This window comes from Necator americanus, chromosome III (assembly GCF_031761385.1).
Source record: "Necator americanus strain Aroian chromosome III, whole genome shotgun sequence".
NCBI classification, from domain to species: Eukaryota; Metazoa; Nematoda; class Chromadorea; order Rhabditida; family Ancylostomatidae; genus Necator; species Necator americanus.
Window position 1 is genome coordinate 18,742,534 of NC_087373.1, and position 17,886 is coordinate 18,760,419.

The 17,886-nt window shown below is 42.5% G+C and overlaps 1 protein-coding gene across 6 annotated transcripts; it reads left to right on the forward strand.

Annotated features, from left to right (window-relative positions):
- Positions 1 to 1,171: 1,171 nt before the first annotated feature.
- RB195_010051 (uncharacterized protein) lies at positions 1,172 to 17,765 on the forward strand (the record flags this gene model as incomplete). Of its 6 annotated transcripts, none has more annotated exons than XM_064190877.1 (19): positions 1,172 to 1,264; positions 1,461 to 1,526; positions 1,622 to 1,768; positions 12,594 to 12,680; positions 12,806 to 12,955; positions 13,070 to 13,192; positions 13,572 to 13,643; positions 13,704 to 13,821; positions 13,886 to 13,955; positions 14,023 to 14,200; positions 14,254 to 14,372; positions 15,609 to 15,758; positions 15,970 to 16,078; positions 16,182 to 16,252; positions 16,380 to 16,512; positions 16,566 to 16,759; positions 16,817 to 16,991; positions 17,360 to 17,563; positions 17,754 to 17,765. In XM_064190877.1, the coding sequence occupies 19 exons, from the start codon at positions 1,172 to 1,174 to the stop codon at positions 17,763 to 17,765; spliced, it is 2,271 nt and encodes a 756-aa protein (XP_064048457.1). The 6 variants fall into 6 exon arrangements, with proteins under 6 accessions (XP_064048457.1, XP_064048458.1, XP_064048459.1 ...); XM_064190876.1 differs by having other exon boundaries at positions 1,622 to 1,753; XM_064190878.1 differs by lacking the exon at positions 1,622 to 1,768 and having other exon boundaries at positions 17,360 to 17,644.
- Between the last annotated feature and the right edge of the window lie 121 nt (positions 17,766 to 17,886).

The window sequence follows — 17,886 nt, forward strand, 5'->3', positions numbered from 1 at the left end:
AGAACTTTAAGTTGTGTTATTTCGCGCCTAGGAAAATCAACAATGGAGCGCCGAAACCGAGAACGCTAGCGCCATCGTTGCGAGAACACGAGTTAGTGACGTCAAGACTGGGAATTTATGTATATATGTAGTCTTTAGGAGATGGATCAGTAGTGAAGAGGCATCTAAGGCTTAAGGAGATGAAGATCTTTGGCTTACTTCGATCTGGTCTGGGAATATGAACCTGGATCCTGAAGGAAAAGGAGGAGGATCAGGCCCGGAAATTCGCAGGATAGGTGTACCATCAAGTGCGGGTCTAAAGCTGTGCTAGCAAGTAAGTGTGTAGGTTCCTACTTTGGCTCGGAGTAAATATGTCCAAGCAATAGCCAAAAATCTCAAAGTAGAGTCAATTTTCCCCAAACAACTGACAGTAGACCGTAGTGGCTGGAATCGAGTTGGAACCATCACTGGCTTCATTCAGAGCTGAGCACTGTTTCATAGAATGACTCCTCTGAATTTCGAAATGCTGCTACTGACATTCCTTGGTATGAATTTTCTCCAGCGCATAAATTAATTACGAAATTATGAGCTTTGAAGCGGTGGAGCGTTGGAAACATTTTTGACCTTCGTATCGTCAATCCTTCAAATTCTAAAAGGACTACTTCCACCTCACATCTTGATCGTCTTCATATCTTGGTACGCTTATACTAATGTACGCTAAATAAAATAAGTAATAGACATGCGAATGAACTGGACACAAAAAATATCCTCACCTTTGGTGTGACTCATTCCCAAGACTTACGTTTTGTGATTACTGACAAGTACTTCGACTACACTTATTACTGTACTGCTTGTACAGTCTGTTCAAAACGACATGAGGCACGGGTAGTTGTGTACGCTCGAAGCGGCGCGGTGGAGAAAGCGGTTGCAATCGAATTGGGAGCATCGGGAGCTGCGGGGATGAACGGTGCTGGCAAGGACCTCCCCGATCATAACGGCTATCACCGCACCGCTTCGAGCGCAGTCGCTTACGCAGCTGTAGCGCGCTTCATTTCTGACCCTACTATAGCTATACTGTTTTCGACAGAATAGCAGAATAGAAAATTCTGTGCACCAGAGTATCCGACTTTTGGTGCGGTAGAATCTCAGGTTTTATTTTGTCTCCTAATGTAGAAGTGTAGCGCAGTCGGTAATGGGTCTGCTGTGGCCGGATGGCCGATGGAAAACCCTTCGAAACCGCCCTAGTGCAAGCCAAGACTTTCATTACTCCGGGGTCGATAAAATGGTACCAGACTTGTCTTGGAGGATAAGGACCATGACTTGACGTTCGGCTGGCCCCCGCAAGTAATTGTGTTCAAAAACCTCAAAACGATTGCGAATTGCGGTAAGAACGCGTTAGCCCATCCCAAATGGATTGACACGCCAGAAAGTTTATCCTTTTTTAAATGTAGATCGTGTGAACAAACACGGTTCATTTCTAGTCGGAACTGGTTGGTGGGTGGTGGGCAGAAGAGGGCAAAGCTTCGAAGACGCTGTTTATCGGCATGGTATGTACTAATTTGTTTTCTGCAGCATATGTAGACGGCATCGGTTTTTTTTTACGGCGTGACGCGTCATGTCCTCCATTTTGTTGATTCTTTAGATGAGACGATCAGTCTGGACCACGTACGTCCCATCAACAAGGGGGAAAGCGAAAAGAGAATGCGAGAATGCGTCACGCCGGCACAACTTGATGAACTCCATAGGATCGCGTAGAATTGCGAGAGCTGTGTCTGTAAGCGGCGTTTACGTAAGCATGCCATCTGTTCACCGTGTCGAACCAGAATGACGTGAACACCGCAACCATGTTCATCCAGATATGCTCCTTACATCACATCAGATTAGCTGCTGACTACCTTTTAAACAGTTTGGGTGATATTTGTCCGCATGTAGTCCGGTCAAAACGACATGAATCACGAGTGCAGTTGCGGTGCATTTGCGTACGGTGGAGGCAGCAATTGGAACTGAGTTAGAGCCGTTGCAAGCTGCAGCGATGGGTGGTGCCAGCAAGGGTTCCACCACGCTCACAACCGCTACGCTTCACCGAAGCGCCTGAAGAGAACCCGCGTACGTGCTTCATGTCATTTTGACCCTACTATATTCGCGCACTAGAGGTGATCCCCAACTTTCGACCAGATATAACCAGCTGCAACTTGAGTGAAGACTCTCAAAACAAAACGAAATAGCAGAAGAATGCACCTTAGCTTATACATTTTTTGATTTTTTGACATAATTGGCGGGCTGATATTATTGCCTGACTCGAGTGCCCGCACGTCTTTGCGTCTTTGAACACAGCTCTGCCTAACCTTTCTGATCTACATCAGACAAGAACAGAATCCGCGCATTCGTCATTGCTCGATATCCTGTGAGACTTGGCGTTTCGCTTGAATTGCCTATCACTAAGTGACTTATGTAGCTCAGCTCAACAATGTCCGGCAGTTCGCCATAGCGTAATGAAGAGTTGTTACTGAACATTTCACCTTTTCTCTAGATATTTGACCTACTTGGATTAGACCTTGACGGTGTGCTGGACAACAACATCTTAAAGGCATCACCCCACGAATCTGGAGTGGTATGGATTTCCGATGGCTAATGACTATACGGGGTCGTAGCTCGCATTAAAGCTCGCTCATTTCTTCCTAATTGCCGTAAAAAAACAGTACGGAAGATACGGCGAGTGCACAAAGGTGGCGCGCTTCAATAGAACGTCGAGCGTTCCGGGACGCTGTTTTCTACGACAAGTTCTGTTGGAGCGCCCCACCCTTGTGCACCCTTCGCATTTTCCGCCCGTTTTTACGAGTTAGGAAGAAAAGTGCATTATCCCACCCGTTTCTGCAATCTACGACTCCTATATCTCTATCTTTAGCCATCGGAAATCCACACCACCCCAGATTCGTAGGTTGAAGTGGATCAGCTGAGATGAAAATGAACTACGCGACATTCTGTTATAAAAAGTTAGTTTTTGGGAAATAAAACAGCATGGTTTCGTATGTACATAGATTCATTCAGAAGTAAAAACAGAAAAATAAGAATAGTGAAGAAATAAGCTAAGTAAAATAAATGGAGATAATGATAATTAAAAAAGTCCGAGAAAAATTTAGTCTGTAACTTTCCGAATGAAGATCTGAGTAGATGTTGAGGGTGCATAACCTCAGGGGAAAGAAACCGTAGCCAGTGAACTTTTTCTTGCAGAATGATCTTGAAGTTTTGCATTAAAAAGACGTCAACGACAATAGGAGCATTTTAAAAAGTAGCTTCTTCTTCCGTGAGTGGGTCTGTGGACACAGTAGCTGCTAGATGTGTTCCGTACACCTGAATGCAGCATATTAAAAGCTATAGTACTTTGAACGTACAGAATCATGAAATGATCTCCTATAAAATAAACCAAGTAGGTGAAGATGTTCAACTCTTACTTCGCAGTAAAATTAAATTAAGCGATGCAATACACATGCTTTATGCCGAGGCTCTTGTGAACACTTTCTTCAGAGCGTCTTTTTCTGGAAAAAAGACAAAATCTGGAGGCAGAATTTAGGAAGATGGGGCGCATAGGAACTGAACAGATGTGCACGGCTGGACCTATGGTATTTAAGAGCGTATTTTGTTCAAATGTTCTCTTGTCTGAAACCTCGGCACATTCTGTCTATGTTTTGCGATAGTGTGTCTGCGAGGTTCTAGATGGAACCTTTATTTGCCTGACGATTCGGCTTTTTCTCCCTTCAGAGGCCTAAATAGAGGATGATTGGAGCAATGCTACGTTTATCCCGTCAAGTGCCACGCTATTCTGGTCAGCGTTTCGATGACAAGTGCGTGCAACCAGCCGCGCCACATCCGGCGGAAGAACACGTAAGACCATTTTCAATGTAGATGGATTTCTGTTTTCACTACCCTGAACGATTATCGAAACAAGGGTAGTGTGGCACTTGACGGGATAAACGTAGCATTGCTCCAGTCATCCTCTATTTAGGCCTCTGAAGACGGCGAAAAAGCCGAAACGTCAGGCAAATAAAGGTTCCATCTAGAACCTCGCAGGCACACTATTACAAGACATAGCGGATTTTGTTTATTATTTTCTAATGAAAAGAGCAAGAGCAGTGAAAATTTGCAGATGACATAGATAGTCCCCATCGTTGTTGCTGCTAATCTGACAGCGATCCAAAAATTACGAGGACTTCCACGATGTAAGCCCCGTTGCATGCTCTCTTCGATCGCACTCCTCTCTCCTTTGAACTCGAACCGTTGAACGCGTGCAGCATCACGTAATTCTCTCTCTTGACGCCTGAAGCAATAATCCCTTCTTACCGAATATCTTCTTGAATAAGTCCGAATAGTTTTTTCTGGCCACCCGGAATAGTCCATCAGAAAGTACGTTTTTGAAATTACTCTCTGTTCTTCGTTCGTTATTGTTTCAACGGGTATTTTCTTGAAGACCTATTTTTAATATTTCAAACAATGGAGGCTAATCAAGATTAAGGGCGTGTCTTTCCAAAAAGTTGCATTATAGCCCCCAAGCCCTTGGCATTTTTTATTTTATACTACAATTTTCGCTCTTAATTACCACTGTTTCAACCTTACAATGAAATTTTCGCATTATTGCATTTCCAAAAATCTGGAGTGAAGTTTCGTACGCTCTCTCTAGGACGTAGGAATTCAGTCTACTAAGAAGAGGAAGTTTTGCATTAATAATGAGGCCAGGGTAGCGGGTGTGGCGCAGTCGGGTAGAGGTCCGTTGCAGCCACACGGTCGAGGGTTCGAAACCGCCCTAGCGCAAACCAAGCCTTCCATCCCTCCAGGGTCGATAAATTGGTACCAGACATGTCTGGGAGGATAAAAACACTGACTTGATCATCGGCTGGCCCCCGCGAGTCATTGTATAGGCCAACACGCGTTCCAAAACCTCAACGATTAACGAATTCCAGTAAAACGCGTTGGCGCATCCCAAGTGGATTGATACGCCAGTGACTTTATCCTTTATCCTTTAATAAGCCCAAGATCTTCCATTTCATTTTTAGTGGCAGTATTCCTCTGATCACCGTAGTAAGGATGTCTTCCTACGTAAAAAGCAGAGATTCTATTCACATGCAATTTTTGATTAGTGAATTGACCCTTGATAGCTAGTGATAGCTGTTATGACTTCAGATAAGGCAATAAAAGATAAATTCATTGGCGTTTCAATCCATTTGGGATACGCGAACGCGTTTTTACTGCAATTCGTAATAGTTGAGGTTCTGTTGGCCTATACAGTGACATACGGGGGCCAGCCGATGACAAAGTCTGTGTTTTTATCCCCCAGGAAAACCTGCTACCAATTTATCGACCCCGGAAGAATGAAGGCTTGGTTTGTACTAGGGTGGTTTCGAACCCTCGACTGTGTGGCTACAACGGACCTCTGACCGACTGCGCCACACCAACCCCGTAACACAATATGAACAAAAAGATTGCATACTCATAACTCGCATAAATTTAGATATCCTCAGCATACAACTGATTTTTTTTATTGTTGAATGAAATTTCAGTCTGGAAGGCAAATCAGCTTTAGAAATCAAAAGTAGGAGCAGAGACAGAGCTCCTTCTTCTGAAACCTCACTTGCACATAAATTAGAGGTTGAATGGACGGGCCTTCACCTCGGAACATCTATCGAATGTTCTACTGTGAAGAGCATTTATTTTGTATTATCATTATAAAACATGCAATTTTGGGTGGCTCTCCTTCATATTTCTGCGGAACCCTATGATTATTCGAAAGACGCTGACGCGTCAAGTTAATACGGGCATCAGAAGACGGTTTGGAGTCATTCAAACCAACATGAACAAAATTTGGAGAATCTTAGCTATATGAATCCAGCATAATAATCTTTCAAAAGTTATGTATCGAAACACGCTCGTTTTGTTATCATTAGGATTACAGCAGTATTGCAAGTGATGAAAACGAAGGTGAACAAACTGTTGTCAGCAAAACCCAACTGTCATCGTACAAATAGAATGCTATTTGAATTTGCTGCAATGCTCTTCGTCCACTTGCATAAGAAAACATCCGAAAAAAAAGCAAAACAACACAGATCAGGTCTAGAACCACATTGGTACCTGAGGTATGTAAGAGACCATCCTTTTTTTCATCTTTTTCTCTGCGCATTCATAAGATTCAAGATCATCTTAAAATACCTCTTCATCATCTTAATCATCATCACATATTTTCGTCAAGAAATATAACAGTGGAGCAAGACCACCAGTGACCAGGATGCACTAATTTGTTCGTATTCTCTTCCATTAAATTATTAATCCTTCTCAATGGATGTTTTCGCTGTAAACAACCGCATTATTTCACTAAACCCTGATTGAAACTTCTCTACGGAAAATCGTCATACACATATGGCATTATTTACACCGTATGCACATAATCCGAAACACGGTGCAGTATGTTAGTGAAAAACACGGGAGCGTGTAAAAAACCCGTTGCGAATTCACAACTTTCGCCCATTTTCTGAGGTTAGCTGTGGTTTATGCAGTAATGATGCGACCATCAGCCACTTGCGGTGTCGAGCGACCACGGCGAAAACTCAGAAATCAGGCACATAATGCGCCTCAGTTACGAGGAAAACACTGCGTTAGTTGCAGTTCTGCACATTCACTGGTTTTATTTGCCGCAAAAACAGAAACCTGTTCAAAACATCGGGGTCTCTTGCATTTCAACCCCTAACTCTTAGAAAACGTTGGAATTACTTCATTCAACAGCTTTCTGCATGTTCTTACATACTATTTTTGTTCTGCTATTTCCCATCACTTCGTGTATCAACAATTTTCCACGCAAAGCTCCTTCAGTATACGAAAACTTCTCTCCATTGTGCTAAAAATCGGCAAAAATATTTTACCTTCCACCTAATCTGTCGCAACCTATTTGTAATTTCACACCAATTTCTAGAAGTACCGAGGGTGACATTTTGTAGCTGAAAAATTCTAAATATGCTTTGAATATGACCTTCATTATTGACGGTGTCACTCGCTACTTTCTTTTTTCTTTTGTTTTCTCCTCGTTTGAAGAAGATAGACAATAAATTATCTTGATATTTTGATCTTGATTATTTTGATATCCACATTTTCACTCATATTCACTGCTATGCACATACATATACATATATCCAGAGCTCTTATGTAACTTACTTTGTTCAATAAATGAAATATGTATTTTGAAATGTCCGCCTACTCCGGCAAAATTCTGAATAATCGAGTCTGGCTCAAAGTCCTCGGGTCTCTCGCAGTTGTGCTCGCCGATCACAAATCTCCACTCCTCAAGAAGTGTCACCAGGAAGTCAATCCAATCACTCCCAATTTGCTGTCAGTGAAGAACTGGAACCTAGTAGTGCTTTGTTATCTAAACACCTGCACCTGGGCTTAATTTGAATACTGTCATATGATGGAATTCAAGAAGCTCTCAGTTGCAATGTCTCTCAAACGGCTATCAGCCACGCTCCTTACAGATGGAGATGAAAGTTAGATGTAATATTTCGAATCTCAGTCAGAAAATTGCTGAATTTTAGAAATTTGGGAAGTGGTAGCAAATAAATAAAAATAGAAGAGAGAGGAGTCAGTTCTATTCCTTTCTCTGGTTCAGATGTGCGCACTCTTTCAAATCTCTTCAATTCTAGTTCGCATTCAGGATAACGGAGTGTCTGATTAGCCGCCTGAGAGCAAATTTTCTCAGAATCCGATAAAGAAGCTAACAGGTTGCGGAATCTGCTCGTTAGTTTGCCGCTACCACTGTGGAAGTGTGGCTGGAGCCTCTACCAACCTTTGTCTGCAACTTTTTGTCCCTTTTAGCAAGAAAGTGCGCTTATCGCCGTTCTATCATGCTATATAATAACGCGCTTAGTCCGTGTGTGTGTTTGTCTGTGTGTCACGAAAATACTCCATAATGATGCAATGCTCTGCCCCGGTGGGGTGCCGAACCATGGCCGCACATCTGATAGGGGAGAACTCTACCTTTCCACCATTGTCCAGAGGTGTATTTTCATGTTTGTTGGGTTTGATAGACCAAGTTAGTTTCCGTCATACGTTAGTGAGGGTAAAAAAACTTTTATGTGAATGTACACTTCTAAATTTGCAAACGATCATGCTATGTAATAACTGACTTATTCTGTCACGAGTGTGCGTCTGTGTATGCGTGTGTGTCTCAGTCACGAAATTCCAAAAAGAGAGGGAGAGGATTATCATGGCGTCGGTTTGGTGAGGTGGAGCCCCGGCGAGGTAAAATTGGGTGGCACGGGTCCTACGACGTCGAATTCGTGCCCCTGACCCAGAAAACCATGGGGTGGGGTGAGACGGCTCCACTGCCTCGGATTGGTGCGCGGGAGCCCCAACGGCAGAATGGGTTTCTATGACTCATTCGCGTATCTATTGCCAGGCCTACTTGCTTGATGCTGCTAACATCCTTTTTTCCCAAAGTGGAAACACACTTTCAAACGGCTGCTTAGATACAATACAAGCCAACACACGTTCACGTGGTCTAACGTAGAGTTTTATTTTCATCACTATGATGATGATATTCACCTCATTTCATGTTATCACATCATTCTGTTCTAATTTTTGAGAGCGGAGGAAACTCATACTTCGATTAATGTTTCCAATTTCTGGAGATTTCAGAGAAACATAGATGTAAAATCAAGTTTGATTGTTCTCCAAATATAGTGTTTAGGAAGAAAATCATGAAATCTCCCATCTATGCCTAAATTTTTGAAGAAAAAATTGAAGAAAGGGTTGCTAAAAAAACAGTAGTAATTTTGCAAAAGAAAGTCGCTACTGTTATTTCCTACTGACCGGTGAAGGCGAGCGAAGTGAACACTAGAAAAAGTCTGAAGTCCGGCTTTAGCCGGACTTTCAGACTGGTTCAGAAAATAAACTGCGCAGTTTTGACTCCACCGTCTCATTGCAAACAACCAATAGAACCAAATGAAGTGTCGTCTTCACCTAAACTACGCACGAGGCCTGTTCAAAAATATCGTATGACAAACACATTCGTGTATGATGTACATATTTATGTACATACAGTTGTCTCACAACATTATTAGGAACACTTTTGAACGAACCATCACCGCATCCTAAACTTCGGAAATAACCGAAAATCATACGGAGTCACGTTTGGCGAGTAGAGAACGCGAATCACCTCTGAAATGTTGTGTTTGGCCAAGAAGGTGTGGATTGGAGGCGAAGTATGGGCGTACGATCGAGAAAAAGTTACCAAGTTTCGAATAATGGTCGGGTTTTTCATGTGTTTGGTTGAGGATGGGCGCTTCCGAGGCTGTGCTGGAAAAAGCTGATGTCATGTCATCAGTTTTTTCCTATCATAAACGATCTCATCATTTCGAAACAACTGACAGTCGGCGACAACTACACTTACCTAATCTTGGGTCTTTCTGAGGGCGGGAGAAAATTCGCGCTTCCGCTTGGGTGTTGGCGATAAATTTCCACCGAAGGACGCCTACTATGCTTACTATGCCTACATTTGTGTACGCGGAAGAAGTTGGGCTCAAATATTCTTGAACAGACCTTCTTTTGAGCACTGAGTGCACAGGTAGTGAGTCGTACAAGTCGATATGATTCACTATATTTTTCCTAGTTCCCAAATTTTTTTTTCGAGATATGTTCTGGTAGTTCTTCCATTTGTATTTTCTGTGACCACTTCGCAAAATTTCATATCTAAAATTCGCCAATTTTTTAACCAAAGTGTCAAATATTGCATCCTAATTTCATCTCCATCGGTAACAAGGGAAGTTGATCGCACTTTAGGAGGTGTACCGTGTGAATGTTCCGAACGTGCAAATGCAATGTTTAGATGACAAGACATTACAAGGTTCCAGTCTTTCGCTGGCAGCGATTTCAGGAAATAATTGGAATGACGACCTGGTGACAGTTCTTGAGTAGGGCTGTGATGTAAGACCACTGTGGTCGTAAAGATTCGTCATAACCTCCCAAAACTTCTCCCAAGTGGTTACGTGACTGCAGCAACGTTCAGCCGAGAACTTCTTTAGAAACCAAGATCATTCAGAGAGTTGCCGGAATACGACGTGCGTTTTCACGTATACCATCTATTGAAGAAATTCGAAAATTGAGCTGCCACAGGAACCACAAACTCAAATTTGCGAATGATCAGCCGAAGAAAAACCACTGGCAGATCACTGAGAGAAATACTCGCAATATCTCGCAAGGAAATACGAAGATCGTAACATACTAAAAAACAGTCTCCTGAACAGCCTCTTGACTGTAGAATGCCCATGTGCAAAAGCAGAAGAGCTGTGGATAAGAGATAGTTGTGAATTTCTTATGGACATAATGAGGTTAGGCTATCGATACGACATAGGGTGCATGCATAATTCAAACTAGTGACTTCCAATGCATTATTCTTTCCCCATTCAATCTATTCTTCTTCTTCACGGTTTCTCCCTCGTTTTTTCGGCTTCTTCCTCGAGGTCCAGTGCATGCTACAGCGCCACTTGTAGAATTTTGAAATCCAGAGGCAGCGTTGTGGAAATTCCCGATTTTGGGTTTCCTTCGTTAGCAGGCGTAGTTCTTCCAGGAATGGCGGCAAAAATGAGAAACACTTCCGGTAAATACAAGAACTGCGGATGGGACCTCAGTTGTCGCGACGGTGGAACTTTTTATTTTTGTAGGATTCGCGAAATGAATATGAGTAAATGACGAAATGTAAAGTGAATGTCGGAAAGTTTCACGTATTAATTTGTTGCGAGGCTGCATAGGCTTACAATCTTCTTCCGTATATGATACATAAGAGCGAACTGGCAAGATGAACACAATGCACGGCATCATCGTAGGTATACAGGAGTTTTTGAAGTCCTTCAAACACTTCAAGAGTACATGTTGCAAGGCGACTACTTCCAGCTTAATGTACACCACGGTCAAACCAGCGCTCAGCGAAATTCTAACCCTCCTTCACAAATTAGTTGCTCAGAGAAGACGAAACGGGTATTGTTTGAATTGTCTGGAAAGTGACGTGCCTTACCGAGGAAATGCAGGCGAAGTAACGGAATGAGTACCTGCAGTAAAACCTCGACAATTTTCCTGACCACTACAACAGCTAAGGTGCCTGTGCGTTGTTCCGCGATCTTTGAAAAAGAGAAGGAAGTAAAGGTCAGTTTCAAGCTACCACAAAACTTTTTAAGACGAGGACAGACTTAGTGAAAACACCCTAGTCTTTTGTTGAGGAAAAAAATTCCTTGCTTTCCGGATAAATTCGGCGTGAATCTTCGCATTTTAGGATTTAGGACTAAGCTTCTATCAAATGTTATCGACAGACGCCACTTTTATTCGAGAAGGCGTTTTTCTTTTCCTGAAGAAAAAGGCGTAAACATTACATAGCAAGTAGGAGAAATGCTGCCTTTTGCTAAATTGAACCTTTTCCAACCAAACTTGACGTTTTGGCAATGAGAAGAATTATTGGAGGAAAGTCCAGAAAACTTCAGGATCACACCCTTCTCTTCCTTTTTTCGATGCACCAACTTAGGTCCTGCACTTCGGCAGGATTCAATACGTAATTCGCTCAATATTAAGAAACTTCACGTACACATCTATTTACAACAAAACAGGCACTAACGATGAGCGTTCACTTGAAGATCTCAAAGAGAATGGAGCTCAGTGACTCTTCGAGTGTTCATGAGAAACTTCTACGTTTGTCAGTGCTGGTGGAGATTAACGATTGCGGTCTTTTTGGCTTAGACAAAGACCTACTACCGAAGTTCTTTCGACCAGTCGACTGTCCGCCTTGGATTTTTACACGCGATCGTCGCAGAAACCACCCGATCCACACGTCTGCGCGTTGCCAGCTCCGATATCGCGCGGGATATTTTGCGAGATTCGAGTGGAAGGTAGGTCAAACGCCGGTCAACACTACTCCTTTGGCTGCAGAGGCTGGATTCCTTTGAGCCCTCTAACTTTAACCGATTGTTTCGTGCAGTTTGCGCACGCTGTGGCGGAGCTGCGGTATGTGGAGCATCCAGCCACGATGGCTGGATGCTCCACATACCGAAGCTGGATGCTTCACCCCATTGTGACTGAATCCCGTAGATCGCACCGCCCAGGCAAAGTCCACTTTCGCTGCTCTGCCAGCGTACCGTCGGCGCCGAATGCGCAGCTGCTCCCCCGAGGGTCAGTTTTCGGCGAACGCGTCTTCGCGCGCCCGCTCCTCCTACCCCTCGGCGCTCGCGCGCGATGCAGCTGCACACCCGGCCCGGTTCACCACGAATCCTTATCGTGTGAGGGGCGGGGTCCGCCCTCGGCCCCGCCCCGCCTCTGCGCCTCCGGATCAGTCACCACTGCGTCCGCCAGTCGGATGGTGCGTATGCTGCATTGCTGGTGCAATGCACTGTCCCCGTCGAGGTCCAGACGGCCGTCCGTGCGCCGCTCCCGCCCCGCCCTCCGACTGTCCTTTGGGATGTGCGAATTTGCGCCGAACTTTTGAAATGTTCTTCGCCTTCTCCTGTGTGTGCAGTGATCGATTGCTGTTGCTGTGACTTGCGCTCGCAGTGTGTAAGGATTGTTTTCACATTCCCAGCTCCTCACTTGCATTTCAGGCGTTGCTAGACTTAAAAGCAGCCGAAGCTATGTCCGACGTCGGTGTGAAGTTCGACCTTCCCTCTACTCCCTCTCCTGAAGAGGAGGTTGGTTCGGCCGCTCTGGAGTCGGTAGCACATTTTGCGTATTTTATGCAGCTACTGATGAAATTGCACAGCAGACCCTTTCTAGTGCAGAAGACAGAACCGCTCTGATTTCTGCTGTATTTCAGGTATTCCTACCCCCTGCACCTCTTCTTGCTGGAGCACATGTCGCTGGACTTCAATCCTACCGTGAGAAGTATCGATCCTCCATCAACAATTCTGATGCCTTCTGGAAAAGTGTGGCAGAGGAACTTCATTTCTCGCAAGGAACTTCCAAGGTTGAGTTTAATGATCCTGCAAAACTGCTGTTTTTTCACCTTTTGAATTATCTGTGGTGCTATGATTGAGCTAGGAGTGTTAGCGTCAATTCCTAGAGTTTGCAGTCCATTTAGGGATTGGAGTGGAATTTTGATGCGAAGAGAGGTGATGTGTTTTGCCGCTTCATGGATGGAGCAAAGACAAATATTTCTTACAACTGTCTAGAACGTAACATAAAGCGTGGTTATGGCAATAAGGTGAGGTGTTCGCGATAATGCTTCATGTTTATTCACATTAACCCAATAACTTTATAATTAGAAAAAATCAAATGTTTAGGGAAAAATCATGTTTTCATGAACAGTAGGAATTGAACTCTACCATCTTCCACAAAACTTCTTCTTTTGTAGTGCAATTTCAAGTTCCCTTCGAACGATAGCGTCATTCGTTTAGAACGACTAATTCTTCCGACAGTTTCCCATCTAAAACAAGCTTCTCACAGTACAGTACTTCTGTTTTTTTCGTCGCATAGTTTTTATCATTCAACTGACTAGATTTGTTAACTTGATAGTAGGAACTTTATCCTAAATTGGACTACGCTGTTATAAGTGTGTTTTTCTCTGACAAACGCGAACTTAGGTTGCCTACATTTGGGAAGGAAACGAACCCTCTGACGGATTCAAAATCACCTACAGCGAACTCCACTCCCAGGTACATGGCGATTTGTCTTTGTTCCAGTGCTACTTATTATTTTACTTATGAAATGAACAGGTTGTCAATTTTTCCGCTGTTTTACGAGGTCATGGTGTACGGAAAGGAGATGTTGTAGCCCTTTACCTCCCAATGATCACTGAGTTAGCTGTGGCAATGCTTGCATGTGCCCGAATTGGCAAGTTCAATTCGTTTTGTTCATGTTATCTGCAGATTACACTACTGCGGATACATCTTTTCAGGGGCCATGCATTCGGTGGTTTTTGCTGGCTTTTCCGCCTCTTCCTTAGGTGCAAGAATTATTGATGCCAAGTTCGTTTGTTTTAAGAATTTATTTTTATGTTTCTGAAAAGAAGTTATTCATCACTGGTTTTTGCAGTTGCTGTGTCCTCGTAACTGCTGATGGATTCTTCCGAGGCAAGAAATATATAAATCTGAAGGGAATTGCTAGTGAAGCTGTAAGAATAGCATCGGAAGGTGGTGTGAACATGAAATCTGTCATCATCGTCTCTCATCAAAAACGTGTAACTGTTCCGGAAGGTTGCGACTCTCCCAAGGTCTCGATATGGATGTTGTGGTCAAACATAGCACTTTTAACCCTGAACTTTAGGAAATAGCGATGGGACCCAATGATTTTAACTATACTGTAGAAATGGCCAAATATAAAGACGTTAATTCGCCTGTGGAGTGGATGGATGCAGAAAGCCCTCTTTTTTTGTTGTATACGTCGTAAGTTTTCTTTCCATGTTTTTTTTTACCCTCGTGCGGCTTATGGATTTGCATGTTGCAGCTTGTTGTTATCTGCAATTCCAATTTGAATCTCCTAACGTGGACAGAATTTGTCTTTTGTTTTTTCACGTTAAAGATGGAATCCATTTTCCCAAACAGCATTCACTGATTTGAATAATGGTGTATTTGGATTATGCGCATTCGATTTTTGGCATTGCATTAAAGGCATCACCCCACGAATCTGAGGTGGTGCAGATTTCAGCTGGAGTATTCGTATACAGGATGGGAGACTATGGAGAGGGGGGGTGATTCCGTCAATTTCTTCCTAATTGCCCTTAAAAACGGCCCGGAAGCCACACAAGGCTGGCGCGCTCCAGTCGAACTTCCTGTAGAAAAAAGTGCGCCAGAACGACTGAAGCCGTATCTTCCGGGCTGTTTTTTACGGTAATTAGGAAGAAAAGGACGGAATCACCCTCCTCTCTATAGTCTCCCATCCCGTATACGAATACTCCACCTGAAATCCGTACCACCTCAGATTCGTGGGGTGATGCCTTTAAGAAAATGCGCAGAATCCTTAATACGAAAATTATAGTTCCTTTTCACCAACGAAACCATTCAAAAGTGGTTTCAAAACCGCGCATGATTTCTTGTTAACAATTAACAGAAGTTCAAGTCCTTCGAGGGTCTTCGAAACAACTCGTTTTGCAAGTGGGTGTAATACCTCATTCTAAAAAATTAAAAAGTTAAGTATTAGTTATAGTTAATTTTAGTTAGTAATGAAAAATATTTGTATTATTACTGCATTTGTATTCAAATTTTGTTGGACATAAATGAATCATTAATTTTAAATAAATTAATCGATTACAATACGATTAAAGATTGATCAATTTAAATTAGTAACTAATTAATAATTTAAATTAATCAATTTTTAATCGTATTGTAATCGTGCCAAGCACTCAATTAGGTTTTATGTTGCATTTTCCTCACATTAAAATGGAATTGGTGAAAGGTTTCATCAAAATAAGGCAAAAAGACAAAATTTACTCAAATAAACGTATTATTATTGAAAGATTCACTTTTGAGTTCGTGTGAGAAGTCACGCTTTTTTTTTCGAAAAGAGATCCTATGCTTCAAACTCTTGGTGCGACTTTTGCTATCATATTAAAGAAGGGAATTCGTGGCTATCTTTGAGAGTTACTTGATATCTTGGATATGGGCCTAATACATGTTTTGCAGCGGTTCAACAGGAAAACCAAAGGGAATTCAACATTCGACCGCTGGTTACATGGTGTATGCTTATTTCACGACAAAGTGCAGCTTTGATGCACATCCAGACGAAGACGTCTACTGGTGTACAGCCGACTGTGGTTGGATAACTGGGCACACGTGAGTAACTTCTTCCCTCTTCTATATATATATATATATATATATATATATATATATATATATATATATATATATATATATATATATATATATATATATATATATATATATATATATATATATATATATATAATTTATATTTATTTATTTATATTCATATTTATATTTATATAGATATTCCTTTAGTTTCCTTCATAACCTGTTTTTCAAGGTATTTGTTGTATGGTCCATTGATGAATGGCTTAACTAGCGTATGGTTTGAAGGTGTGCCGACCCATCCTGCCCCCGATAGGATGTGGGCGGTTACCGACAAGTACCAGGTACGAGTTTTTTTCTTCTTTTTTAAGTGTGGTCTTTTGGAACTTCTTTCTTTTTGGGTTCTTGTTTTGTCCTCTGTTTTCTTTATTAGCTCTAATGATTCAGGTGAACAAACTCTACACTTCGCCCACGGCCATACGCGCCTTGATGGCAATGGGAGACGAGCATGTTAAAAAGTGCTTTTTTACGTTGTTGATTTCTTTTGAAGTTTTTTCCTACTGGATACTGAGCTCAAAGCTTCAATGTTTTATTCATTGAATCTCATTTATTTTTAAATGTGGCCGCACAAATATGCTATTTTAGGCATTCACGTGCTTCTTTGGAACTTTTGGGAACAGTGGGTGAGCCTATTAATCCTGCGGCTTGGAAATGGCTTTACAATGTGGTAGGCAATGAGAAATGCGCCATCGTGGACACATTCTGGCAGACCGAAACAGTAAGCTAGATAGTTGTTGGTATAAAAAGCATCGCAGAGCGAGCGTGTTGAAGGGAGGGCACATGATAACACCATTGCCTGGTGCTACTCCAATGAAGCCTGGATCTGCAACATTTCCTTTCTTTGGAGTCAATCCAGTCATTCTCGACTCTGAAGGACGTGTCATCGAAGGACCTGGTGAAGGAAATCTCTGTTTCGATAGAGCATGGCCAGGAATGCTCCGCACTGTGTTTGGCGATCATGACAGGCTCGTTCTCCTTCATTGCTTTTGAACATCCAGCTCTTTTCACGATAGTTATGTCAGGTTCATCAAGACGTACTTCGCACCATTCAATGGGTATTATTTTACTGGTGATGGCGCACGTCGTGATGAAGATGGATACTTGTGGATAACAGGTCGCGTTGATGATTTAATGAATGTTTCTGGTCATCTACTGTCCACTGCCGAAATCGAAAGCGCGTTGGTGGCACATGATAAGGTAATTTTCCCTTTCTTTTATAGTAAATTGCGTTATTGAACTAATAGGTACTTGTGGTGAAAAAAAAAACAAAAGATCCGCAAACATTGACTGCTTCAATTGGATAAAGAACGTAGAGAATCCCCAGCTGTTACACGTGAGATGAATAAGAAAGTAAATTTGTTTCACAGATGCAACTTCTTTATCCTTTTTAGTTCATCGATATGTTGAAATGCACAAATTGTGGTTCAGAAATCCCTCCTTTAGAAACAACAGCGCGTTCCAGTGTTTAGGTTTAGTGCATTTGAAGAAATCTTCTGAACTGTTGTATCCTAATTCATTGCTGAGAACTTCTCCTGCTGTATTCGGTGTTTAATATCTGTTTTCAGGTTGCCGAAGCAGCGGTTGTCGCTGCTCCCCATGACATCAAAGGCTCGTTCCCGTACGCGTTTGTGACTCTGAACAACGGTGAGAAAATGAGTCCTTCGCTGGCTCTGGAGCTGAAGAACATGGTGCGTAAGAAAATTGGAGCCATTGCGGTGCCCGAAGTGATCCAGTCAGCCCCTGGTCTGCCAAAAACTCGTTCTGGAAAGGTGACTCGCCGCATTCTTCGTAAGATTGCCGAGGGCTGCGAGTCAGGAATGGGCGACACTACAACTCTAGTCGATGAAGAAGTAATCAAACATCTCATTGCTGGACGCGTCCACGGCTGAGAATCTCTGATTATACAGTTTAGTTAATCTCATCTCAATAACCAGTACTACTAAAGCCAAGCTTTTATAGCTCATTTCATAATCTGCAACATTCCGCTATTAACCTCTCTCGAGGAAAAAACTGCATGAAACTATTTCTTATTTATAATAGCTTTTTAATTTTTTTACAGTCTGTAAATATATAGTTTAGCTCACAATGTTTT